This window comes from Capricornis sumatraensis, chromosome 22 (genome assembly GCF_032405125.1).
Source record: "Capricornis sumatraensis isolate serow.1 chromosome 22, serow.2, whole genome shotgun sequence".
In the NCBI taxonomy this organism is placed as follows: Eukaryota; Metazoa; Chordata; class Mammalia; order Artiodactyla; family Bovidae; genus Capricornis; species Capricornis sumatraensis.
In genome coordinates this window covers 31460536-31486363 of record NC_091090.1, presented here as the reverse complement: position 1 = coordinate 31486363, position 25828 = coordinate 31460536, and the positions used below count along the sequence as shown (strand labels likewise).

Here is a 25828-nt window from a genome sequence, read left to right as displayed (position 1 = left end):
CCTCTCCCAGGCCCTAAGAAAACAGACGAAACTGCCACAAAAGGGCCAGAAATTGGATAGTCATGAGAACTCATGGCCTCTGCAGTCTTTTCACTCACATCCCAATTCAACACCTCCCGCTGACCTCAGCCCACAGCAGGGCACAGCATCCCCATAGGAATTTACTCTGGATTATGCCCCAGAACCACCTCACCCCAAATCCAATAAAGGGATGGAATGCTTATAGACACCACAGACGCATAAGTTTTTTAGTTTTGTTAAAAAAAAAAAAAATTCCGACAAATCGGGGAAATGGGTTTTAGGAGTGGTGGTGATGGCAGAGGGAGTCATGGGGTGGGGGCCGGGGCCAGTAGTGTCTCCTTCACCCCCACGCCTGGTGCTCTCTCCTGAAGAGGACTGTCGCATTCCAGAATGGGGGCTGAGTCCTCTACCGCGTCTGTTCAACTGAAAAGAAAATACAGCAGTTAGACTACAGCGTGGGGAAAAATTTTTTTTAAAAATCAAAGTCGGCACAGACAGCCCTCTCCCAACACATCCAGATGTCTGTGTGGTATGTGGGTCAGATAGGTCTGGGGATAGACAAAGAGAAATAATTTGACCTGAGAAAAGACCTCCATACACAGGTCAACTAAACATCCCAACAGAGCATGAAGGTGGGGGCAGCAGAAATATGGATGTCGAACTTGTCAAGTGGCCACCATGCACCAGGGGCTTTAAGAAAAAAACCCACTAAGCAATGAAGAGAATCTAAAGGACTGGGGGAAGCAGCTTCATGAGATCATTACTCACTGTAGGAGGAGATGTCTATCTCATCAGGCAGCTCACTTATATTGACTTCAAAGCGATCCTGCACATCATTGAGGATCTTGGCATCATTCTCATCTGACACAAATGTGATGGCCAAGCCCTTGGTGCCAAACCGGCCTGCTCTGGCCACCTGGAAGGAGATATGTGATAGGACCAGCAGGCCCCACAGCAGGAAGACACACAAAAGGAGGGATGAAATGCAAGATATGAAAAGATAAACTGAAGGATGGGGAGAGGACACTGGGCTATCCTCCAGGTGTGGGGCTTACCCGATGCAGGTAGGTGTCTGAATCCTCAGGCATGTCGTAGTTAAAAGCAATATTCACCCGCTCGATGTCCATGCCTCGGCCAAACAGGTTGGTAGCCACAAGAATCCGTCGTTGAAAATCTTTAAATTGCTGATACCGAGAAAGCCTTTATGAGAAAGGAAAGCAGAAAGTGTTGAGATTCTCTTCTCAGTGGTCCCTTTTGCTCACAAGGACACAAAACATCTTGCCCATCTCTGACTCACCTCTCCTCCTGGGGCATCCCACGGTGGATAGCAATGGCTGGGAAGTTCTGCTCCACCAGGAGCTGGGCCAGGGCAATGCAACGCTGCACAGACTTCACAAATATCACCACCTGTGTGCGTGCGTTGTGTGTATGAGATTGGAGGGATGTGCGCCCATGTGGGTGTGTGTGAGAAAAATTACAAGCAGGAGTTCTCAGTAATTACACTCTTCTAAAAGAACTCCTTAGTCCCCATCACATACTTCCTCTTCTGCTCTAAATACTAAGTCTTTCCCGCTTGGCTCTGACTTTTCCTGAGCAGACAAACATGCTGCAGAGGATATGGAAAACAGTAACCAAAACTATCAGATACATTAGGAGACAAGAATGAAGCCACCACATGAGAACGGTAAAAATCTGACCTAAGTCTGGAAAGACATGACCATTATTCCCACTCACCAAAACATCAAACATAATAAGAGCTTATAGAAAATGATTTTTAGTGCAAACAAATCACACAACAAGTAATGAAACACTTCTCCCTGGTGAGCAGTGCAAAACACAAATTTAAGAACCTAACATGTCTAATTATTGTGGGACTCTCATTAACTTTAAGACTCAAGATTTTGTAATTTGAGGTTTACTTTCTGTGTCAGGCACGGAACAGAAAAGCAGTTCCCATTGTGCTCACGCTCAGCCCCTCAAAGTCTCTCATTTAAAAGACTTTTTCCACTATTCTCTTTCACATGGCATACGTGGCTTCCTCAATAAAAAGGTTTCTGCCAACAGTTGGAGATGTACTCATTCTCCCTACTGGACCCCGGACAACTAACCTGGTTGAATTCAAGGACATCCAGAAGGTCAAAGAGCTTCCGGTTCTTCTCGTTGTCCTTCAGTTTCACGTAGTACTGCTGCAATCCATGCAGCGTCAGCTTCGTCTCATCATCCACGAAGATCTCCATTGGCTGGGGGGGAGGGGGGAGGGAAGGGGTGGGGAACGGGAGGAGGGCAGAGTGGGGGGGTTAAACCTGGGGGGGTGGAGGAAGTTGATCTCCAATACACCCCATGGGGGGATGGGGAGAAGAGAGAAGATTGAAAACCCAGCCCCACCCCCAAAAATACCCACATTTTAATGTGGTCTTTTGGACATTAGATCTGATTTTCTTCCTATCAGTTGAGTTTTAAGACTTCCCAACTGAAAATTGTTATAGGAAAGGAACTCTGCAGGGAGGAAAGGGCAGAGTCCAACCATCCAATGGCAAGATGCCATTACCTCAAACGGAGGTGGTGGAGGAAAGAAAACAAAGGGAAGTGGTTCTCAAAGCGAGAACATGAAGCAAACACCTGGGAAATCATGGCAACAGTGACTCGAGGTCAGAATAACTCCATTAGAGCTGGTTTAATACGGGGCAGGGCTCCATTTGCATATTCTCTCAACTAGGAGAATCATATCTCCATAAGGAAGATAGATGTCTTCCCATATCCCCATTAGGAAGGTGGAAGATCAGAATACTTCAATGGACTTAAGGTCAAAATGCCATGAAAAGAGAGGCAAAGATTGAGTAGCAACTTGCTCTCGGACCACAAGGAAACAGTTTTAGATGAGATTGGTCTCTGAACGAAAAATCAAACCATCTACAGTGTTACGAGGAAGGTACAATGAGTGGTGGTAAGAAGCAAATTCAGAGCAGCAGAGTTACTCAGTCATCTTTAAAAACAAAACACACACACACAACCCTTGAAGGGAAGGCAGATAGCATTTACAAAAAAAAAAAAAAAGTGGTAATTGACACAAGAGTCAACTCTAAAGCCCAATTTCCCTTGTGTGCTGTGCTTAGTCACTCAGTCGTGTCCGACTCTTTGTGACACCATGGACTGAAGTCCACTAAGCTCCTCTGTCCATGAGGATTCTCCAGGCAAGAATACTGGAGTGGATAACTTTTCCCTTCTTCAGGGAATCTTCCCAACCCAGGTCTCCCGCATTGCAGGTGGATTCTTAACCATCTGAGCCACCAGGAAGCCATGGTTAACATAAAACCCCAGGGTACAAGATTTGGGGAAAGGGTAAGTGTGTCATAGGCGAAAACCAGAAGCTGAACTTCAGAATGCAGACTAGCAAAGGAAGGATTTCCAAAGAGAAGTTCCATGGCTTCCTTCCAATCTAACTTGAACCCCAAATACAGCTAAAAGTAAGAGTTATGGTCCATGGGAAGGAGCACAGCAGGGAGGGAGGGAAAGAACACACTCCACTGCTTACACAAGGGCCCGCCTAGCCCAGACCCTACCACCACCTGGTTACACCCAAGTGGAGCGCCTCACTTTACTTTTTCCATATCCCTCTGAATATTAAAAAAGTTAAAAAGAAAAAATAAAAATCTACCACCCTACTCAGAACAACCCTCCCCACCAACACAAATGGAAAGAAACAGGGAGCACGGCACGCCTTGGGTTCAGGAAAAAAATCGGGAACAGAAAAAGAGGCTGGTTTGGTCCTCAGCTTCCTGGTCAGGTTCCCCGCGGCCTCCGCTGCCGCCATCCACCGCCGGGTGCGTCCGCATTCCCCCGCCGCGCCACGGTGCTTCTCTGCTGCTGGTTCACATCAACCGAGGTTCCGACGGGTGCGAGGAGGTACGGGTAGGAAGGAGCATGGACTCGGGGATTGAGGTGCCAAAGGCCCCCACCCCTGGAGGTGGGGAGGGAGCGGATTCGTGTGTGCTGTTTGCTCTTCTTTTGGACATGCCCTGCCATCTGTCTGTCCCTCTCTTGCTCTCCTGCCACCGGGAGGTTATGACTTTGGGGGAGCAGAAGGCTCCGGCTGTATGCTTGACGCCACCTGGAGGGTGCGTGGCTGTAGGGGGTATGTAGAAGACGATGGGTGGGTGGTAGGGCAGAAAATCCTGCCCTCCCCCAAAAAGGGAGAAGAGGTTCAAAAATGCTTTGATGAAAAAAAAAAGTCGAACACTACCCGCTCTCACGTTAACCCGACCAAGTCTTCCGGAGTTTCCCTGGCGCCGCGCAGACCCTAACACTAACTGTCTCTGCCTCTGTGTGTCTCTTCAAGGAGTCATCACTTTCAAATGGGCACGTGCCCCCTTCTTGGCGCTTGAAGGACAAGGGAGTCTGGAGGAAGAGGGCGCGGAGGGGGAGAAGGCAGCGGGCGGGGAGTGGAGGGAGAGAAGGTAGAAGGGTATTTACGTCTTGCATGAACTTGCGGCAGACTGGACGAATCTCTTTGCTCAAGGTAGCACTGAACATCATGACCTGCTTCTCATGGGGGGTCATGCGAAAAATTTCCTGGACATCCCGACGCATGTCTACAGGAAGAAGAAAAAAAAATTATGGTAGAAAGGAGACATATTATCATAAATGAAGATCAGAGACAGGCTTACCAATGAGGTAAGGACTGCTGGAAATGGGTGAGCCGAGAGTTGCGGGTCAGGGTTAAGATTTGCCTCGGGTCTCTCTCTACTCTATTATCTCCAACCGCCATGTAATCACGTCCAGGGTTGCAATACAGTGGGAAGAACAGTGCCTATGGACCAGGTTCCAGCCGTGTATTTTAACCACGAAAGAAATTAGATGAAACCCCAAAGCCCACAACTGGAAAATGGGGATAAAGCCCACTGCAGAGGCGCACAAAGATTAAGTCCTTACAAAGCCCTTCTCCCTACTCCTCTCTCCCCAAGCTCCAACTGTCTACCAATATCGCGCACCTATTACATTCCAGCTGTCAGAGTCCATTCCACGCTTCCTCTGGATCACACTGTCCTATCCAGTCAGGCAAATATGACATCTCTACTTGGAGCCCACTTTATAGCTCGCCATCTAGAATAGCCAAAGATCATTTGGAATGACTTATCCCTGGGTATATGCCCATCCCTAGTCTTATTCACCAAATTTGAGTTCTCATAAAACATCTTCCTTTCTTCACAGCACTTAGCACACTGGAAACACCACACTACACAGACTCCCACACACACTTGCCACATTCATTCCAGAACTTAAGTCGAAACATTTATTCAGCTATAATCTGATGATACATCCTGAGTTGAGGATGCCAAACAAGTAGACTGTCTCCTTTCCCAGCTCCATTGTCTTCCCTTTGACACCCACTATAGAGATTTACAAAGGACACAATGGTGGTGTGACTAACATCCAAGATTAGCTAAGTCCCTCCTCTCAAAGATAAACATCTACCACAAAAAGGAAGAACATGATCCCCTTCTCCTTGATCACCAAGGAAGCTTAACAAGCCTAACAGAGACTGACCAGGGAAGCCAGAGCCATCAGTCATGGGTGATAGATTAAGAGTCGTCCTGGCACTAAAGTGCTCCAGTATCAAATAAGCATCATTTGGCTCCAAAAGGCAACTTCCCAGATCACTAGACCAGCCCAGCCCGACTGGGACAACTCACCGAGCTGTTCAAGCATCTTATCGCATTCATCCAAGATAAAGTGTTTAATGTGTTTGAGGTTGAGGCTCTTATTTCGAGCCAGGGCTAGGATGCGGCCAGGGGTCCCCACGACGATATGCGGGCAGTTCTTCTTCAGCACCTCTTCATCCTTCTTGATAGACAGACCACCAAAAAACACTGCAACCTGCCAACCCAGAGGAGAACAATATTTCACAAGGAAGGAAGGGTCAACCTTCCCAAGGTTCCCATCCTTTCAATTTGCTCTAACCAATTCTCAGAACATTTCAGAGCTAAAGGGAACATGAGATCACCTAATCTAAAAGTATCGTATCCCCCAAACATTGAAGCTAAGGAACAAAAGTGACCTGTCCTAAACTACATGGCTGATCATGCCTCTGAGGACTAGCATTTAGTTCTTCTGACTTAATCTAACAATTTTCCTTCTCCAGCTCCAAAGCCAGGCTTCACTGTAAAAATGAGGATGGCAAGAAATTAAGTGTCAAGTACCAAAAAAAAAAAGCTCACGGGTATCAAGTGTTACTAACTGACCCTAGATTTTTAAATTCCTTTGAATAGACCCTGTTTAGGGTACACATATTACTCCACCTTAAAACCATTCAGGAAATGGCTGTTGAGCCTTTTAATACAGCATCAGAAACTGCTTTTTTAGTTTCAAAGGGGGAGACCAATCAAGGGATCAGACTATCACAACCTTAAGTCTAGGGTAAATCTAAAACCATTAATTGTGGGACAAGTGGTTTGCAACAAAACAGGAGATACACAGCATCATCTATGAAGAATTCTTGCCCAAAATCTTTAACTTCAATCAGTTAAGCTTTCAAACATAACTTTCAGTTTAGGGACTTCCCTGGCAGTCTAGTAGTTATTGCACTTTCAATGCAAGGGGCATGGGTTTGATCCCTAGTGGGGGAACTCAGATCCCACACACTAGGTGCCACAGCACCAAAAAAAAAAAAAAAAATTCAGTTTACAGGAAACACTGGGAGTGAAAAACAAGTTAAAACACCACCACAGGAGAGTAACCAGACAAATCCAGAGGTAGGACATTTTGCAGAACTAGCCCAATCTCTTTATCAAATCACTGAAGCATAATATTGAACAAAAGGACAAATAGACTCATCAAATTTATATCTGATCTTGACACCAAGAACATCCTCTTTTGAGTCCACAGGTGATGAATTAAACCTACTGAGGTGAAACTACATCCTAGCTCTCTATTGAGCTCAACAACAAATGTTTTCATAGTCCATGGAAAGTCCACTTGCTAAAAGGACAGAAAGTAAATGCTAACAAAACTGACAATGTATGAACACAGATATACTTTACACACACACACACAGAGCTTTGACTATATTTAGAAAATTAAATAGTTTCCCCAAGTTCTGGGAAAAAGAACCATGTAAACAAGCTAAACAGTCTTACATGAAAAGTCAAAATGGCTTTTAAGTAGACAAATTTGAGAAAATAGTGCCTAATACTTGGTTTCACAGAACATTAGAAGTAAAAAAAAAAAAGTTAACAAGTGATACTCTGTGTGAAGTATGATTAGACAGAACACAAATTCATGATAAGATCTTTTGGATTAACTACACATTTTACCAAACCCAAGTACTACTACCACTATTTTAAACAAATTACTTTTAGTTTATGGCTACTACTCAAATATTCCTACTTCTAAATATAATAATTAAGGGGGAAATTTTTAATTTGAACAAAACTATATTTTTTCACCCAAGGAGAATAAAAAATTATATACATCAAGCATATACATATGCTTCTCAAACTCCAATTACCTGAGAATCTTGTTAGAATGCATGTTCGTACTGGATAGGTCTGGGTGGAACCCATGTTATCTATCTACATTTCCAACCACTCCCAAGTGACACTGAAACCACAGGTCTGGGAACCACACCTTGAATATCACAGCTACACAATGCACACCCATATTGACACAGTGTATATACATGCTGATACAATGTATACACACATCAATACAATATAGGAGGCACCTCTAACAAGTATAATTCGTATCAGAACATAAATCTCTTACACACCTAAGTTGCAGGAACTTACTATGCCCTACAAGTTTATTTGTGTACAGGTATTTAATACCTATGGGATGTGAAGACTACTGATCTAGCAAGTTCCCAAGGCCTCCAACTCCCCACACCCTCATTCCTCCAAGCCTCTTACCCTGGCTTACCTTGACACTGGGCATGTATTTGGAGAAGCGCTCATACTCCTTGCTGATCTGAAAAGCCAACTCCCGAGTGTGACACATCACCAGTACAGACACCTGGGGGGGGGGCAGGCAGTAGATGGAGACACAGACAGTATATCCCTTCACCAGGGATGCCACAAAAGCATACCCAGCAGATCACAAGCGGCTACAATTCCGGGTCTAAATCAACCCCATGATTACTACAGAATATTCCCCAGAGCTCTCAGTCAAGAGTGATAAAGGTCTTCTTAGCAGCAAGAACTCACAGCTCTGAAAGCATCATGTAGCTGAGACAACACCCCTCCTGAACACTACTAGCCAAGAGGCCTTGCCCAGCACTCTCCCCAAGTGTACCTGTCCAGTAACTGGCTCCAATTGTTGTAGGGTAGCCAGCACAAACACTGCTGTCTTTCCCATGCCTGACTTGGCCTGGCATAGGACGTCCATTCCCAGGATGGCTTGAGGGATGCACTCATGCTGGACTAGAAATAGGGAAGAAAAGGTAAATTAGACTCCAATCTCCAGAGAACTCCACCACATTTTTGCACCAGGCCAAACCCATTTCTCACCACTCAATTCTTAAGTAATTCTTGTCAATTTCTATACCCTCTCTCTGCTCCCTCAAAGTGAAAGTGAAGTCGCTCAGTCGTGTCCAACTCTTTGCGACCCCATGGACTGTAGCCTACCACACTCCTCTGTCCATGGGCTTTTCCAGGAAAGAATACTGGAGTGGGTTGCCATTTCCTTCTCCAGAGGATCTTCCTGACCCAGGGATCCCGCACTGTAGGCAGACGCTTTACCGTCTGAGCCACCAGGGAAGTCCCTCAAAGTGATTCCCAAACCAAGACCTTCCCAGTTTCTTCTAGTATTAGCCTCTTCTAACTCCAGGGCCCAAAGTCCTGCCATCAACCCTCTGGGCATCTACCAATCGGTCATCTTAGGTGCTCCTCTATCCCAATGCTCCTTAATCTGTAACAATCCATTACTTTTGAGTGCCTGTCACAGGCTACTTCTCCTACTTAGATTGTCATGCTTTGGGTGACATAACTCTGCAACCTTGAGCAAAATGAAGAACCCAGTGAAAGTGAAGTTGCTCAGTCATCTCCGACTGTGACCCTGTGGACTATAGACTGCCAGGCTCCTCCGTTCATGGGATCTTCCAGGCAAGAGTACTGGAGTGGGTCACTACTTCCTTCTCCAGGGGATTTTCCCGACTCAGGGATTGAACCCAGTCTCCCAAATTGCAGGCAGACGCTTTACCGTCTGAGCCACCAGGGAAGAACTTAGTACTTGACCCAAAAGACAGCTATCTTTAGACCAGCCATAAAGGTTTGCAGAGACCAGAGATGACTTGATCCAAGGGTCCAACCAGCTCCTCTTTGGAAATTTTAAATTAAAAGACAAAATTTAAAACAAGGAGACAAGGAGAAGAGCCACTCTAAGTTGCTTTGAAATCACTAGCACTTACATACTATCATGAACAAAGACGAACCTATATAAACATCTTCTACTGCTGAAATAGGTTCTGGTGCTTATTTCCTGATCTATCCTATATATAAAACTGTAAGGGACCATGGCTATTATCTGTTTTCTTGTATCCTTAAAGCACCAATGAGTACTCCATGCCCAACAGGAAATTTACCTTCTGATGGATGCTCAAAGCCACAGTCAACAATGGCCCGGAGCAACTCTGGCTTGAGCAGGAAGTCACGAAAGCCAGAGCTGTGGATGGAGACATAGGAGCCCTTGACATCCTTCTTGGCAGGGGCCTCAGCCCCATCTCCCCCAGCTGCCGTCTCCACCTCATCATCTTCATAATCCAAGAGCTCATTGTCCACATCGTTCTCCGCCATAACTGAGCCGGCAGGAGAAGCGGAAGGGTCTCCGGATGGGTTAGCGCAGAATAAAGGAAGACAAGAGGAGGAGAGTGGGGGCTTGAGGAACAGAAGAGGAAAAGAAACACACTAGTTTCTGACAGAAGAGCTGGGAGGGGGGAAAAACAGGGAGAAGACATCAGTCATGAGTAAAGCAGTCACCATCTATCCCGTCCATCCCCACACTCTTCCTTTCCCTAAACTGACACATGTACCTGGAAACAAAAGTAACAAAGGGGAAAAAAAAGTAACAAAAAAACACAAGACAAAGAAACAAAAGGTAAACATAACACACGGAATGGGAAAAGTGTGTTTCCCAGGAGTGATGATTAGGACATAGGTTCCCAAAAAGACAGGATCGGAGAAGCAGAAACCGGAAAGCTAGAAAGGCCAGGCCAGCTTCTCAATTCCTACTCCAGGACAGCAGTAAAGATAAAAATTAAAGACACATAAAAAACAGGCTGCTACTAACAATTTACAAGACTGGAGAATGTTAAGTGACAAAATGAAAAATCCTCAACGAAAGACCTTGTGCTTTCCCTATAATCTCAAGGTGTGGACAGCAGCCATCAGTCAAGGGTGATAGATTTACGGTCGTCATTGCGCAAAGCGCTCACTTTTCAAAATGGAAACATCATGGGGCTGCCATCCACTTCTCCCAACACTCCAGTCTCCCACTCCTCAGACACCTCACATTCGCGCGTAAAAAATCCTTCGGCGGTGGTGGCGGAGGAGGGTGGGGGCTAAAGAATGGCTCGGCCAGGAGAAAAAACCCACTCCTCCATCACTCCTCAGGTTGGCTCGTTTCCGAAAAACACACAATGACACCACTCGTAAACATTTAGGAAATGCTCCGAATAACGGTGGGCAAATCGGGCCGAGAAACGTCCAGGTAGGCCTAGAAGCCGGCTCCTCTTCCTATTCCCGCCGCGGACCGAGGACCCAGAAATAAGCGGGAAAATGAGAAGACCCCGCCCTCCGCAAATACCCAGGACCAGAGGACGCCTGGCGCCGCCTCTCAATGTCACTGGGGCCTCGAGTAATCGAGGGGGCCACCGAAGGAGCGAGAAGCAAAGAAAACACAATGGCGCCGGGGCCACCATCTTGGATTGGGCCCCCCTAGCTTCCCTACCTCCCCCCCAAAGTTTCTTCATCTCGAAAAAGATGCAAGCAATGGAACTAACGACCCAATCAGACTCCAGCAACCAGACCATGGCCTGTACAAGGGCTATCAGGAGCTCGTGCGACAGGAAGGCCGCAGAGAAACGCAGATGGAGGCGGATGGTGCCGAAGGCCCAAAGCTTACCTGAGCAAGGCAAAGACGTATGGCGGCGGCAACAGCGACGAAGAAGGGAATCTGCCTTCACTTCCGGTTCCCGGTTTTCCCTCCACCCGGCCTCCCGCCTTCGCTGATGCGAGCGCGCAGGCGCAAAGAACCGGAAGACGGGCCTTCTACGGTTGTGTAGTTCTGCTCGTTCTAGGGTTGCCTTTAGAAAATGCCTGCGTGAAAAAAAAAAATTTAAGCCACTTCTTACTCTTTTGCTACTACCAGTAACAAAACGCATCAAGGAAACTATAATCCTTCCCATTGTTATCTTTTTTCCGCTTGTCCAGTTCTTTTCCGCGCCTCTCTCTTCATTTAGATTCTTGCCACTCAGGTCTTCTCTCTGGGCACCCCTCCTCTGGGTGCAGGAGGACCCAAGCTGGCGGGATTCGATTTCCCACGGGGTCCTTGGCCCGGTAGTCAAGGTGACCTGAGGGCGCTGGCGCTGGAGTTAGGGAACGGCCAGCCCCAGGTGTAGGTAGTTGAGTAGGTCTCACGGATCCTACCCCCTACCTTTTCCCCAACCTTGGAACGGCATTTACCCAAAGTAATGGTTGGCTGATGTCCTAAGGGCCGTGGGCTTGGGCTGTAAGTCAGGAAGGTGTTCTGAAGCCACTGCGTGCAGGACTGGGGGGTCTAGATTCTGCCCCAAGTGTTAACGATAAATACTAGGGCATGAGGGTTACATGGTGGTGGGTTAGTCGCTAAGTCGTGTCAGACCCACCAGCCTCCTCTGTCGATGGGATTCTCCAGGAAAGACTACTGGAGTGGGTTGTCATGCCCTCTTCCAGGGGATCTTCTTCACCCTGGGGTTGAACTCAGGTCTCCTGCATTGCAGGCTGGTTCTTTCCCTACTGAGCCACCAGGGAAACCTGAGCGTTACATAACATTTTATAAATGTTATTTCAACCAGAATGTGCTTAACCCTTTACCCAATAACCCCTCCCTTGGTTCATCCTGGATATTTTTCCTGAATGAAACATTTGATATCTCCCGCCTCACTTTTATATGCTACAGAAGTCAAATGTGACTTAACAAAACTGATAACAAACGTTTGACCTTTTACCTATTATCACTTAACCATTTAACACCAAGGTGTACCATTATTCCCATTCTATATCAAGCAAACAGATTCAAAGAAATAAACATGTCCAAAGTAATACAGCTAGCAAGGTGACAGAGCTAGAATGGAGACACCTCTTTATTCTCTACTGTATCCCATCTCCCTGATTAAAGAGTGCTTAATAAATACCCTATAGATAACCTCATTGGTTCAAGGCTCGTTTTCTGTGGCCAAAAGAAATAACAGTGATTCAAGGATGATGTTACAGAAGGGCAGTTTTTCCAACACACAATATCTTTTTTTCAACAGCATTTATCAACTGCCAGTCCTGCGTCAAGTGCTAGCCTAAGATCTGGGTACATAGCAATGAACAGCCCTATCATCACAGAGTTCATTTAACAGGGGAGACATGTCAAGTACGAATAAATGCTATGAAGAGAAACAAAGCAACGTTCAGTTCAGTCGCTCAGTCGTGTCCGACTCTTTGCGACCCCATAAACTGCAGCACGCCAGGCCTCCCTGTCCATCACCAACTCCCGGAGTCCACCCAAACCCATGTCCATTGTGTCGGTGATGCCATCCAACCATCTCATCCTCTGTCGTCCCCTTCTCCTCCTGCCCTCAATCTTTCCCAGCATCAGGGTCTTTTCAAATGAGTCAGCTCTCCGCATCAGGTGGCCAAAGTAATGTTACTACCTTTACTTTACTTTAAAAAGTAACAGCATTACAAAGTAATGCCAAAGCAATGTTACTACCCCTCAGATTTTCTCTCTAGTTACCATCTACAGTCCTCAGGTTTGCAAAGGAGGAGCTATGTGTTTCTCACTTAGGAGAAAAACTTACGTGCCATTTGCTTTTGTTTCTCCAACAAGCTTCAAAGGACATCCCTTTTGAGTGGGGAATACATAAGCAAGGAACAAAATGATTGAAAATGATAAATGAGAAGCAAAAGGAAGCTGACTCAACCCACCAGTTGATTTGCCCATAATTATTTTATTGACACTTTTATTGTTACAAAGGGAAAGTGTTGAGGATGTAAAAGGAAGATCATGCACACAAGGGGACACAACATCACTTTAGATCTCAGGAAGCAGTAAGCAACTGATGGTTCTTTGGGGAAATAGGAAATGGGGGAAAACCAGTAAAGAGAAAGACCAACTTAAGAGAGACAAAAAGGCTAAAAAATGCAAACAGCTTCCTGGAACCACAATAGAGAAGCTAAATAAAGCCATCATTTCATCTTTTTAGGGATCATAATGTCTTTGGGAAAAGAAAGATTGGAAGAACCAATTCTCTAGAGAATTAGGAGGGTCACAAGATGAATGAGTAGAATTAGAAAGCCACAGACAGAAGTGAGAAAACAGCTGTGTTTAGGTTTTGGCAGGTGAGCAGGGGGTCATTATAATATCACAGATTTGTCACTTATTGAATCCAGCTACTAGAAGCCATGCTAGGCTCTTTACAGAAGGCTTTCTAGTTAATGCAACAACAAGGTAGCATTATTCCAGCCTTCCAAAGGGCATGGGAGTTACAGTTTAAGTAGCTTGTCATGGTTGCCCAGCCAGCAAGTGGCAAAGTCAGGAGAGGGACCCAAGCCTGCCTGGCCCTGAAGTCAGTGTTTTCCACATCCCTACTTCTCCAAGCTACAAATTTCACAAAGGATCTGAGTGAAGGTGACTTGGCAGTTTACACGGTCCTGGTAAAGGAGCAATAAGGAGATTCTGGTCTGAGCAGGGTATGTCTAAGTTTCACAGGAGAATCACTGGATCCTGCTTCCTAGAATTTCTAGGGAATGCAAGGGAGAGAAGGATTATGGTGGAAGTTGGTTTTGACTTGAGGATTTCTTGGCAGGAGGGAACTGGGGGGAGGAGTCAGGCCCTAGGTTAGGTCCTAGGCAGCAATCCGGTAGTTGGGGTGGACCTGGGGCCTGACGTCACAGACCATGCCGAGAAGCTGGGCCAGGACACGTTCACGGTTTCTTTGCTGGGAGCTCTGCATGCCCTGCACCTGGCGCCTTGTAGCCTGCTCCACCTCAGCTGACAAGTTCCCTTGGGAGCCCATGGCCTGCAGAGTGGGAGAAAGGGTGGAAGAGAGAAAAGAAAAAGCAGAAACAGAGAAAGAAGCATCCAGGCACGTGGAAGGAAGGGTCCTGGAGCAAGGCCCTCTCCAGAGTCATGCCCACCCTTGGAAATATCTAGATAGACACCACTCGCATCCACAGAAATATCTGGACACCAAAGAGACCAACATTATGCCCTCTCCTCTAAGATCTGACATGCAGCATCATCCTACAACAGACTGTAGGATCCTCACCATCTGTGCCCATAAAACTCTGCCCTCCCCCCCAAATGTCATCATACCCTGCATAGACCTCAGCCATTCCCCCACCTCCACCAGCTACACGAGTCCTTCAAAACTCCCAAACTCTCTTACATACAACTAAGCTTGACCTCACCAGCGACCCTTGACCACCTTTTTTCTTGTGGAATCACCCTGGACACATCCCACCAGATATACCCACCAACATGCACACTGGGGGTCCCATCTCAACTCCCCCACGACTCACTGCCTGCTGCTTGCTCTGGAATTCTTGCTCTCTCTCTCTGCGGTACTGGTCCACCTCCATTTGTGCCTCCTCCTTTGCCTGCTTCAGACGCCGGGCCTTCCCTGGAGGCAGAAGGACGGACTGAAAGTGGGGGTAGGACCCCTGCCCCATACACACACACTGTGAGAGTAGGGGGTCAGTCTCTCCCCCAAAGTTACTGCCTTCTCTCTGTCAGCCAAGAACTGGATTCTCATCACCCACCCATTTCTTCCCTCCTAAAAGCAACCGCAGCCCCCAGCTCTCTCTCCATCAGTCTTGGGTTATCCCAAGGACTCAAATGTCTGCTGTCCCTCTACCTCCAATTTTCTCTCCAGAATTCTAAGGAAAAAATGAGACTCACTCTTTCTGGCATCTGCCACCTTCTCAGCCGCCCGCTTCTCGGCTTGCAGGAGCTGCTGGATACCCTGGGATTGACTGGCCATTTCTGTTGTTAAGACCGATGTTGTTTGTTTCAGAAGCCACCAAGGTACCAGATGGCTCCCCCTCTTCCCTCTCCCCACAACGCCTAATCCTCCTTCAGCTGTTTGCTGCAGACTTTCACTCCCCCTGGGTCTTAGTGCTCCCCTTTTCGCTCAGCCTCCTGTGCCGGGTGTCTCCCCCAAACTGATCCTCCCATTGATGACTGGTCCTCCTTTCCCACCTCTCACACTGGCAGTACTCAGAATTACCGCCTGGTGGCAGCAGAGACCAGGTCCAAAGCTGCCCGCCAAATACAGCAGGTGCAGAGCTTTCCCCGTTGGAAGAAATGGGGGGCGGCGGCCGAAAGAAGAATGTTTAGGAAAGAAGGCGGCAGAGAGAGATTGAGAATGGGGTGAGGAGGTAAGGAAATTATGCGTGGTATGTTGGGAATAGAATATCTGGGCTTCTCTGAACACTTCCAACTTCTCTTCCCCTCTTTTTTCTCCCTCCCATTTCCATCTTTTTTCGCTACATCTTTCCAATTCCAAATTTCTCCATTCATCTCATTTGCTTTGTCCTACAGTTGTTTTCCTTGTCTTTTACTGTATTTTTCTTCTATGATCTGTCCCTTCCTTGGCCTTACTGTGGTTTGGGGTTTAGTTTTGCATTTGGTTTTTTTCTTGTCTTTATCTCCTCTGTTTTCTCTCTCGTCTCATCTTTTCGTCTATCACTGAACCATCTCCTCTCTCCTCCCAGTTGAAGGAGGCGGGGTTAAACTCCCCAAGAGCCTGGGCCTCTGTTCCTTTTCCTCGCCTGTCTTCCAGACTTCCGGTTTCAGACGGACCCTTTATCTTAAATTCCCTAGTTTCCCCCCGGAGGTTGGGCCAAGGAAACACCTCCTGCCCCCTCGGGGAGGAACGACATCCGGTAACACGCCGTACAGTTCATTTCCGCCCTTTACCTGCTTCTCGGCTTGCGCCACATCCGTCAGTCTAGAGTGTCTCCGCCCTTCCCGCCTCCCTTCCTCCGAGCTTCTTAAACACGGGCTTCGGGCCTACTGCTCCGGGGGTACTTTGGGGGCGGGGGGGGGCAGGTCTGATGAGTAACCCCTCCCCCCAAGTCCCAGAGGGAGAAGCCTCTACATCTGTCTGCCGGGTACATTCTATTCAATTTCTAGATCATTATTTGAAATTGTCTGTGACTTTTTAAAATTCAGGTATCTATTGATAAAAATTCCCCCCATCATTCTGTTTTGTATTATATAACAAAATCCTTTATGGAAATTTACCTGGGCTAATGAGCCTTTAAGTAATCATTTATCCTTTTCTCAAATTTTACATTAAAAAAAAAATGTGACCCCAGCGCCCCTCAAAATTTTTTTCAAACTTCTCATCTGGTAAAGGGATGAGGGTTCGGATTGGCCTCATTTCTTGTTGAAAATTGTCAGAAGCAATGGCGAACCGAAGGGAGAAACAGAGAGAATGCCAGAGATGGAGGGGGAGGGACCATCCAAGGCTGGGGTCCTGACTGCTGCCTTCTTATCCTTCTTCCTCAGCCCAAGAGTTCCATGGCCTCCACTTCCCGTCGCCAACGCCGAGAGCGTCGCTTCCGTCGCTATTTGTCTGCAGGACGGCTGGTCCGGGCCCAAGCCCTCCTCCAGCGACACCCAGGCCTTGATGTAGATGCTGGGCAGCCCCCACCTCTGCACCGGGCATGCGCCCGCCACGATGCCCCTGCCCTGTGCCTTCTGCTGCGGCTTGGGGCTGACCCTGCCCACCAGGACCGCCATGGGGACACGGCGCTGCATGCCGCTGCCCGCCAGGGCCCTGATGGTGAGTCTGCCTGGTGGGGAACAAGGTCATGAGCGACTGATGGGGTCTGAGATGAAGGCCAGTGGTAGAAGAAATAAGCTAGTTTTTTGGTCCTGGGACTCAGGGAAGTATTTGACCAAGTTGGCTTATGGCTATCATTTATGCCTTCACATTACTGAGCTACCACTGTCTGAGGAGCCCAACATTACCCAAACAGCAACTAGTACTCAAGCTTCACATCTCTCTAGATTGTTGTATGTTAGTTGCTCAGTAGGGTCCGACTCTTTGCAACCCCATAGACTGTAGTCCACCTGGCTTCTCTGTCCATGGGATTCTCCGGGCAAGTATACTGGAGTGGGTTGCCATTCCCTTCTCCAGGGGATTTTCTTGGCCCAGGGGTCAAACCCGGGTCTCTTGCATTGCAAGCAGTTTCTATATGGTCTGAGCCACAATATCTAGGTTAGTAGCTACTTCTTTCTCTTAACTGGTTGTTTGCTTGTAGTATGAAAAGTAAGATAGAGGGTACTCTCTGCAGTTACAATGCATGGATTCAAATCCCAGCTCCACAATTAACAGCTGTGTGTTCTTGGGCAAGTAACTAAACTTTCCTGATGCTTAATTTGTCCCCGTGCAAAATTAATTAGTAGCAACCTTTGCTGTGTGCCAGGCACTTCTCACAAAGCAACTCATTTAGGGCTGCCCTGGTGGCTCAGACAGTAAAAAATCTGCCTGCAGTGAGGGAGACTTGGTTTCAATCCCTGAGTTGGGAAGATCCCCTAGAGGAGGGTATGGCAACCCACTCCAGTATTATTGCCTGGAGAATCCCCATGGACAGAAGAGCCTGGCGGGCTACAGTGCATGGGGTTGCAAAGAGTCAGACACAACTGGGGGACTAAGCACACAAGCACTTCTCACAAAGCAACTCATTTAATCCTCACAACTACCCTGTGAAGATATAAGCACTAACATCAACCTTCACTTCTCAGATAAGGAAACAGCACAGAGAAGTAAATTTGCCAAAGTCAGACAACTTTTAAGTGGTAGAGCAAGGATTGTATCCCAGCAGCCTAACTAGATAGTCTCTGCTCTGTGGTACTTTGTAGAATTGCACAGTGATAACACCTGTGTTCAAAGCACCCATGTTGTGACAGATGTTTTTAGCATCAACTGATACAGTACATAATGAAGCACCCAGCACGTGATAGCTCAGTTCAGTTGCTCAGTCATGTCCGACTCTTTGCAACTCCATGAATCGCAGCACGCCAGGCCTCCCTGTCCATCAACTCCCGGAGTTCACTCAAACTCACGTCCATCGAGTCAGTGATGCCATCCAGCCATCTCATCCTCTGTCGTCCCCTTCTCCTCCTGCTCCCAATCCTTCCCAGCATCAGAGTCTTTTCCAATGAGTCAGCTCTTCGCATGAGGTGGCCAAAGTATTGGAGTTTCAGCTGCAACATCAGTCCTTCCAATGAACACCCAGGACTGGTCTCCTTTAGGATGGACTGGTTGGATCTCCTTGCAATCCAAGGGACTCTCAAGAGTCTTCTCCAGCACCACAGTTCAAAAGCACCAATTCTTCAGCGCTCAGCTTTCTTCACAGTCCAACTCTCACATCCATACATGACCACTGGAAAAACCATAGCCTTGACTAAACAGACCTTTGTTGGCAAAGTAATGTCTGCTTTTTAATATGCTGTCTAGGTTGGTCATAATTTTTCTTCCAAGGAGTAAGCATCTTTTAATTTCATGGCTTCAGTCACCATCTGCAGTGATTTTGGAGCTCAAAAAATAAAGTCTGCCACTTTCCACTGTTTCCCCATCTATTTGCCATGAAGTGATGGAACTGGATGCCATGATCTTAGTTTTCTGAATGTTGAGTTTTAAGCCAACTTTTTCACTCACCTCTTTCACTTTCATCAAGAAGCTCTTTAGCTCTTCTTCACTTTCTGCCATAAGGGTGGTGTCATCTGCATGCCTGAGGTTATTGCTATTTCTCCTGGCAGTCTTGATTCCAGCATGTGCTTCATCCAGCCCAGCATTTCTCATGATGTACTCTACATGTAAGTTGAATAAGCAGGGTGACAATCTATAGCCTTGACATACTCCTTTTCCTGTTTGGAACCAGTCTGTTGTTCCATGTCCATTTCTAACTGTTGCTTCCTGACCTGCATACAGATTTCTCAGGAGGCAGGTCAGGTGGTCTGGTACTCCCATCTCTTTCAGAATTTTCCACAGTTTGTTGTGATGAGCACATGATAAGCACTCTAGAAACTGGCCATTGTTCCTGTGGGTATTAATAGATCCATACTCCTTTACCCACAGTTCTGAAACTCAGAAACACTCTAAGAACCATATTTTTTCATCAGCTTGCCACCAAACTCATTTGGTGACAAAAACCTAACCTAACCTGAAGCTAAGCTATTTATGATATGCTGTTATCCTACTGATGTTAATATTCATACATTTCACTGCAGAAACATTCACATGTTTGGTTACAGGGCTAGCCATGCTCTCCCAGACTACGTGATATACAGTGTACCATTGTCTCTTGGTATCTGAGAGGGATTGGTTCTAGAACCCCCCACTCCCAGGATACCCAAATCCGCAGGTGCTCAAGTCCCTTTTATGAAATGGTGTGATGTTTGCATATAACCTATGCACTATCTTCCTGTAGATTACTTAAAATACTTAATCCAATGAAAATGTTATGTAGATAGTTGGAGGCAAACTGCAAATTCAAGTTTTGGCTTATAGAACTTTATGGAATTTTTTTTTTCCCCCTGAATAGTTTAGGTCTGTGGTTGGTTGACTCTGCAGATGTGGAACCTGAGGCTATGGAGGGTCAACTATGTGTACTTTCAGATCAGCTCTTATCAAATCCCCCAAATATCTGCATTCTGGAAAGCCTTTGATATTGATGGGGGCTTGTTGATACTGTAGTGGCAGTGGAGGCAGCTCAGAAGAGGTGCAGCTCTCCCTAAGAAAATAACAGGTGAAACGCCATCTCCCCTTTTAGAGACTTTCCTTCTAGAGTAAGAACGTTAGATGAAAATCTCTTGGTGGATGAGCAATCTGAATTCAGTTTAATTGCTACTGTCATCCCCCCCAGCTCCCCAAGAATGTACAGGAACCTCACCTACACCCCGAAACCTCCCCCATATAGTCAAAAATCCCCTATTGTTTAATTCCCCTAACATAGTGAGATAGGCTGACCTATTCAGATATTTTTTAAACTTAGAACAAAGAGACGAGGTTTACAAAGTGCAGGCACCCAACTTGACAGTTGATACTGTATATGACAACGGAGCAGAATGCCCCGAGGCAGACCTCAGACCCCGTTAAGTCCCAGCCCTGCCGCTTAATGGGCTGTGTGTCAAGCCCTCTCCAGTTTAGCCTGCGTGAACCTAATTTGCTTCTCTAGAATGGAGGTTGTGGCGAGTGAGGCAAGCACTTGGTGCAGTTTTGGTATTCACTAGATGATAAGTAGGGCTTCCCTAGCAGTCAGCAGTAAAGAATCCACCTGCAGTACAGGAGATGTGGGTTCGATCCGTGGATCGGGAGGATTCCCTGGAGCAGGAAATGGCAACCCACTTCAGTATTCTCCAGAAAGTCCTACAGACACAGGAGCCTGGCGGGTTAGAGTCCATGGGGTCACAAAAAGTCAGATACAACTTAGTGACTAAACAACAGCAAAAGATGAGAAGTGCTGTTATTTTTATTCTTTTATTACTCGGTTAAGGCTTCGTTAGTGACAGAAATGTCTTTTATGGTAGGTGCTTCCTTCACTGTATTGAATTCTAAGAAGCATGTGAGATTGATATTATGGTTCCATTTAAGGAGGAGGAAAACAGGGCCCAGAAACTTCAGGACCTTGCTGAAATTTCACCTACACTCAGGTCACTTCCAGGCCCTCTCAGGCTTTCCTTCCTCCTGGTCCCCTGCCATCCTTACCACCAGGTGGCCTTCTAACTCCTTGGTAGGAAGGCCCATCTCTAGGGACCATTCTGCCTTAAAATCCAGGTATTTTCTTTGAACAGGTGAAATGACCCAGAATCTTCTGGGGGAGGGTAGATTTCCCTTCAGTTCCCATGGTGGGTCCAAGGGATGTGTCACTTCGTTCTGAATTGGCTGGGCTGGGTTGTCACACCCAGTGAGATGCCAGTAAATGGCCACTACCTTTGAGGCTTTTGGTAACACTTCCTAGGGAGGTGGTCTTAGCTGTCAGAGACCCTGTATAAACATACCTTAATCCAACAATAGCCATTCTCTGCCTTCAGCAAGAATGAGTAAACAATGACAAACAGGGTCGTTTTGTCACCATCTTTGCAAAAAGAATAAGTCCAAAGCCAGCTTGATTTTTTTGTTTTTATCTCCTTTGTGTAGCATTCACTGCACCTCTGCCCTGTGCCAGCACAGTGTGAGACATTTCCCATCCATTACCCACTTTGATCTGCTCAGTAGAAGTAGGCTGTGGCCCTGCTTTACAGATGACTGGGCCATCCGGTTTACGTTCCTTTTGCCTTTCCAACTTAACCTCCCACGGCACACCCACAAACCTGAGACTCCTGCTCCATGACTGTCTTCAGTGACCCCGAGCCTGTTTTCAACAAGCAGGTCTGTCTTTTATCTGCCTCTTGCCTGTCGCCTTCCTGCCCGCCCTGGTAAGTTTTCCACCTTGCTAAGTTTTTCTCCCTTCACAACCCAGTGTAGGCCCCCACCTCCTGCTAGAAGCCCTCTCCTACCAGCCCGCCCACTGTTACCTTTTCTTCCTCTGCATCTCAATCATCACTGAATATAAACCACTGATCTGGCATTTTTTTAAGTGTTCTGTGCCAATTAGTATCAACATCTCATTAAGACAGAAATCGTGTCTCATTTTGGGGTGAAGAACAGTGCTTCCATCACTAAGATGAAGTACGTGTTTACGCCACAAAGCTTTTTTTCACATTCATTTTTCCCAGTATAAAAGTACAACATATGAATTACAGAACATTGGGAAAAGTTGATCCGTACTGTTAAATTGTCAGTAAATTTGGTGTTTCAAATAACTGGAGAGGGTGGTGGTGAACTATTTAATAAATGATACCAGACCATTTGTCTTTGGAGAAAAATAGTCTTACCTTACACCCAACTCAAAAATAAATTGCAGCAGATTAAACATCTAAATGCAACAGGAAAGTCTCAAATTCACGAAAGGGTTTTCTCTGGGGAGATAAAACCTGGAAGACAGTATCAAAGAAAACTTTAGTTTTATCTCTGATGGTTTTTTTTTTTAATAAAATTATGTTGCAAAAATGAAAATACATGAACATACCTTGTGGTAGTAATAGGTTGCTTATCATATGTACTTGGTATTTTTTTCCTTTTTTGAAAAACAAATTTTTTTTCTAGGAATAAATATAGTAGGAAAAAACACAAGGGCATAATCTTGGAGTGGAGAAAAACCCTTCTAAGAATGAAATAAAAGTCAAAATCTGTAAGTTGAAAATAGACACAGATTTAATGACAAAAACTTTGAAAAGATAGAGGAAAATATTTACAATATATGTGAAATAAACACAAAGGATGGGTATCCATATTATATAAATAACTCATATCTATCTGTATATTATCCAAGGGAAAAGTAGACAAAGAATATGAATATGAAAAACTTTCATTAATAAAGTCATGTTTTAAAATCTATCAGATGGGCAAAATTTAAAGGGTTGGTGATATTCAGATTTAATGAAGGACTTCACAGACACTCATATTCTTTTTTAAAATACTTTGCTAATTACCTAGTTTATTTCAAGAATAATTGAATAATATTCCTTATCATATATAAAAAGTTTCCTAAAAGTGATAAAACTATAATTTCATTAGGCACTCCTATTTTCTTGATGGGGTGTACCTTGGCACAAATTTTTTTGAAAGCAGTTTGGCAAAATTGCACATTTTGTTTGACTCAGAAATTCCCCTTCTGAGAATCTACCCCACAGAAGTAGTGTAAGGAGTCCACAAACACATATGTATAAGACTGATCATTTTTGGAAACAAAGTCTTTCTATTGGGGGTGGGAAGATTTGTTTCATACACACAATGGAACACTACACAGTCACAAAAAAGAATGAGGTAGTCTGTGTATACTCCTGTGGAAATTATAAATGAACTGCTAAATGAAAAAAGTTACCAAACAACATGTAACTCTTGAAAAGAAATTGTCGTGCATATGTGTTTATATACACCAAGACACGACTGAAAAGGGACCACACCTAGCTGTTAACAGTGATTAAATTTGTTCTTCAATCTTTAAAAAGAAAAGAAAATTTCATATTAATTATGTCCTTTTCACATTAAAATATCAGGTACAACTTGGAGGGAAAGCTACTCATAGTCTACCACCCTGAAACTAGAATTTTCACATATTTCTTTCCAATCGTTTTTTCAACCATTGATTTGGCCTCTTTTTTCACACAGTTGTGATTGGATCCTGTATACAGTTTTGCAGCCTGCTTTTTCCCCACACCAACATAATCTTTAGTGGCTATTTAATATGCTGTACCAGATTGTAGTCATAGTGTTTTATAGTTGGAGGCCTTACTCCTTCAAACCTATAAATTTAAAAAACCTCCCATGCAGACCTGAGCACCCACCCACCCTCACACCTGCAAATAAGCTGTTGAAAGACAAGGCCAGTTGCTGGGTGGGACAGGTTGGGAGGGCTTGTGACAGGTCACATCAGTACTAAAGAGAAGTTCCCCCACCCCTCATCCTGATGTGGTTTGCGTTGAGTGACACTCCAGTGTGCCAGGAGATGGGTGGGGGGCAGTGGGCCTTGGCCAGCCAAGGCTGGACCCATTCTCTCTTGTGCCTTCCTGGTATTGACAGGACAGCCCTTCCTTTGTCCCATCCTTTTGCCAGGCAGCCAGTATGTTCTAGCATCAGTGAATAAAGATTGAAAGACTGCTGGCCCACTTCCTCCTGCCCTAGGGAGAAAAAGTAGGTCTACAGGAAGAGAGGGTGCCTCATTCACCTTCCTCTGTCCTGGGAGTGCAGGGGGTGTTGGTGGCTGTGGCAGGGGGCACTGGTAGGTGCAGTGTTGGCACTCAGCTGATAATGGATCAGGTGCGTTGAGGTCAGGACTCAGGAAGAGGGGAGCTCAGGCATGTCAGTCCCTTTCCTGGTTTCCCCCAGCCTCCTGTCAGCCAGGTTGGGAGCATCTGTCTCAACCCCTTTCCCCTGCCTTAGGTCAGCAGTCATTTGGAAAGAGTTTGCCTTGCTGCTGGGAACATCAGTGGCTTAAATTCATTACTGGACTACCTCTCTATTACCCTCTCAGCATCCCCTGGCTAAGGCTGGCTGAGAGAAATTTCCCTGAGAATATTTATTTTTCTCTGTTTATTGAAAAGTGATATAAAAAGAAAAATATTATGTATTTGTATATTTATAATGGTACAGATCAGGGTGTTCAGGTATTCTATATAGGATATAGTTTTGGATGAGGAACACAATGAAAAGTATAAAGTAACAGTATTTTTCAAGCCAAAAAATGGAATATACAGGCAAAGGGAGGCAAGCTAGAAAATATCATTTGATGTAGTGGAGCTCCCAGGACACCAAATTGGTCTGCAAAGACAGACTATTTTAAACTACCACAGTTACTCATGAGGTAAAGTATCAGTAAGTATTTGTCAGTGAGGATGATTGCGTAGTACCCAGGAGGCATCCGTGTGGGCAACCCTTCCATTGTTCTAAGACCAAGGGAGTGAGTGAACTGCCGGATTCAAGATGGCGGCCCTCCTAGCTAATTTGTGCTCACTGCTCTCGCGTCAACAGCCTACACGGATTTCTTCCTGCCACTGCTGAGTCGCTGTCCTTCTGCCATGGGAATAAAGAATAAGGATGGGGAGACCCCAGGGCAGATTCTGGGCTGGGGACCCCCCTGGGATTCTGCTGAGGAGGAGGAGGAAGATGAGGCCTCTAAGGAACGGGAATGGAGACAGAAGCTGCAGGGAGAGCTGGAGGACGAGTGGCAGGAGGTCATCGGGAGATTTGAAGGTAAGGATGCCATTTCCATCCACAGCCGCCCTTCTTCCCCACTGGCTTCCTGTGCTCCCTTCTCCCGTGCTGCCTATCACCTCCTCAGGGCCTCTCCGAGACCACCCCCACCTGCCCTCCCAAACAGATGATGCTTCCCATGAGACCCAGGAACCCGAGTCCTTCTCAGCCTGGTCAGATCGCATGGCCCGGGAACATGCCCAGAAGCGCCAGCAGCAGCGGCGTGAGGCAGAGGGAGCCTGCCGACCCCCACGGGCCGAGGGCTCCGGGCACAGCTGGCGGCAGCAAGAGGAGGAGCAGCGGCTCTTTCGAGAGCGAGCCCGGGCCAAGGAGGAGGAACTGCGTGAGAGCCGAGCTCGGAGGGCGCAGGAGGCGCTCGGGGATCGCACTCCGGAGCCGGCCAGAGCCGGGCCCCGGGCAGAGCACCCCAGAGGCGCAGGGCGGGGCAGACTCTGGCGCTTCGGTGATGTGCCTTGGCCCTGCCCTGGGGGAGGGGACCCAGAAGCCATGGCTGCAGCACTGGTGGCCAGGGGTCCACCCTTGGAGGAACAGGGGGCTCTCAGGAGGTACTTGAGGGTCCAGCAGGTCCGCTGGCACCCTGACCGCTTCCTGCAGCGATTCCGAAGCCAGATTGAGACCTGGGAGCTGGGCCGAGTGATGGGAGCCGTGACAGCCCTTTCTCAGGCCCTGAATCGCCATGCAGAGGCCCTCAAGTGACCCTGAGGGGAGAACGGGAAACTGCAGGAAGGGCAAGACAGTAGG

General features: G+C 46.5%; 3 protein-coding genes and 3 non-coding genes across 9 annotated transcripts; 1 reads left to right on the top strand and 5 right to left on the bottom strand.

The window, feature by feature from the left end:
• Nucleotides 1-244: 244 nt before the first annotated feature.
• DDX39B (DExD-box helicase 39B) lies at nucleotides 245-11180 on the bottom strand. The gene is made up of 11 exons (XM_068994238.1): nucleotides 11134-11180; nucleotides 9596-9936; nucleotides 8308-8435; nucleotides 7936-8028; nucleotides 5712-5895; nucleotides 4492-4610; nucleotides 2130-2261; nucleotides 1319-1428; nucleotides 1077-1221; nucleotides 790-937; nucleotides 245-444 (listed from the first exon to the last, which is right to left on the bottom strand). The coding sequence occupies exons 2-11, from the start codon at nucleotides 9804-9806 to the stop codon at nucleotides 428-430; spliced, it is 1287 nt and encodes a 428-aa protein (XP_068850339.1). The 5' UTR covers nucleotides 9807-9936; nucleotides 11134-11180; the 3' UTR covers nucleotides 245-427.
• On the bottom strand, nucleotides 5578-5654 carry LOC138069826 (small nucleolar RNA SNORD83). The gene has a single exon (XR_011144097.1). It is a non-coding gene; the product is annotated as a small nucleolar RNA SNORD83 (small nucleolar RNA).
• On the bottom strand, nucleotides 8172-8241 carry LOC138069827 (small nucleolar RNA SNORD83). Its single transcript, XR_011144098.1, has one exon. It is a non-coding gene; the product is annotated as a small nucleolar RNA SNORD83 (small nucleolar RNA).
• On the bottom strand, nucleotides 10392-10470 carry LOC138069825 (small nucleolar RNA SNORD83). Its single transcript, XR_011144096.1, has one exon. It is a non-coding gene; the product is annotated as a small nucleolar RNA SNORD83 (small nucleolar RNA).
• Nucleotides 11181-14104: 2924 nt separating the features above from the next.
• On the bottom strand, nucleotides 14105-15241 carry ATP6V1G2 (ATPase H+ transporting V1 subunit G2). 2 transcript variants are annotated; one of them, XM_068960902.1, is made up of 3 exons: nucleotides 15160-15241; nucleotides 14781-14881; nucleotides 14105-14278 (listed from the first exon to the last, which is right to left on the bottom strand). In XM_068960902.1, the coding sequence occupies exons 1-3, from the start codon at nucleotides 15239-15241 to the stop codon at nucleotides 14105-14107; spliced, it is 357 nt and encodes a 118-aa protein (XP_068817003.1). The 2 variants fall into 2 exon arrangements, with proteins under 2 accessions (XP_068817003.1, XP_068817004.1); XM_068960903.1 differs by having other exon boundaries at nucleotides 14105-14236; nucleotides 14859-14881.
• Nucleotides 15242-15533: 292 nt separating this feature from the next.
• NFKBIL1 (NFKB inhibitor like 1) lies at nucleotides 15534-25828 on the top strand. 3 transcript variants are annotated; one of them, XM_068960754.1, is made up of 4 exons: nucleotides 15534-15638; nucleotides 16774-17050; nucleotides 24845-25066; nucleotides 25194-25828. In XM_068960754.1, the coding sequence occupies exons 2-4, from the start codon at nucleotides 16786-16788 to the stop codon at nucleotides 25781-25783; spliced, it is 1077 nt and encodes a 358-aa protein (XP_068816855.1). In that variant the 5' UTR covers nucleotides 15534-15638; nucleotides 16774-16785; the 3' UTR covers nucleotides 25784-25828. The 3 variants fall into 3 exon arrangements, with proteins under 3 accessions (XP_068816855.1, XP_068816854.1, XP_068816852.1); XM_068960753.1 differs by lacking the exon at nucleotides 15534-15638 and adding an exon at nucleotides 16253-16373 and having other exon boundaries at nucleotides 24845-25022; nucleotides 25195-25828; XM_068960751.1 differs by lacking the exon at nucleotides 15534-15638 and adding an exon at nucleotides 16253-16373.

Coding starts and splice junctions, on each gene's coding strand:
- DDX39B (XM_068994238.1), bottom strand. CDS start 9,806: ATGGCGGAGAACGATGTGGACAATGAGCTCTTGGATTATGAAGATGAT. Junction 2,262..4,491: donor GCCGCAAGTTCATGCAAGAC/GTAAATACCCTT, acceptor CCTCCCCCCCAG/CCAATGGAGATCTTCGTGGA. Junction 1,429..2,129: donor ATGTCCTTGAATTCAACCAG/GTTAGTTGTCCG, acceptor GCACGCACACAG/GTGGTGATATTTGTGAAGTC.
- NFKBIL1 (XM_068960751.1), top strand. CDS start 16,317: ATGAGTAACCCCTCCCCCCAAGTCCCAGAGGGAGAAGCCTCTACATCT. Junction 16,374..16,773: donor CCTCTACATCTGTCTGCCGG/GTACATTCTATT, acceptor CTTCTTCCTCAG/CCCAAGAGTTCCATGGCCTC. Junction 25,067..25,193: donor GGTCATCGGGAGATTTGAAG/GTAAGGATGCCA, acceptor CCTCCCAAACAG/ATGATGCTTCCCATGAGACC.
- ATP6V1G2 (XM_068960902.1), bottom strand. CDS start 15,241: ATGGCCAGTCAATCCCAGGGTATCCAGCAGCTCCTGCAAGCCGAGAAG. Junction 14,882..15,159: donor GGTGGCAGATGCCAGAAAGA/GTGAGTCTCATT, acceptor TTCTGCCTCCAG/GGAAGGCCCGGCGTCTGAAG. Junction 14,279..14,780: donor TCCAGAGCAAGCAGCAGGCA/GTGAGTCGTGGG, acceptor CCCACTCTGCAG/GCCATGGGCTCCCAAGGGAA.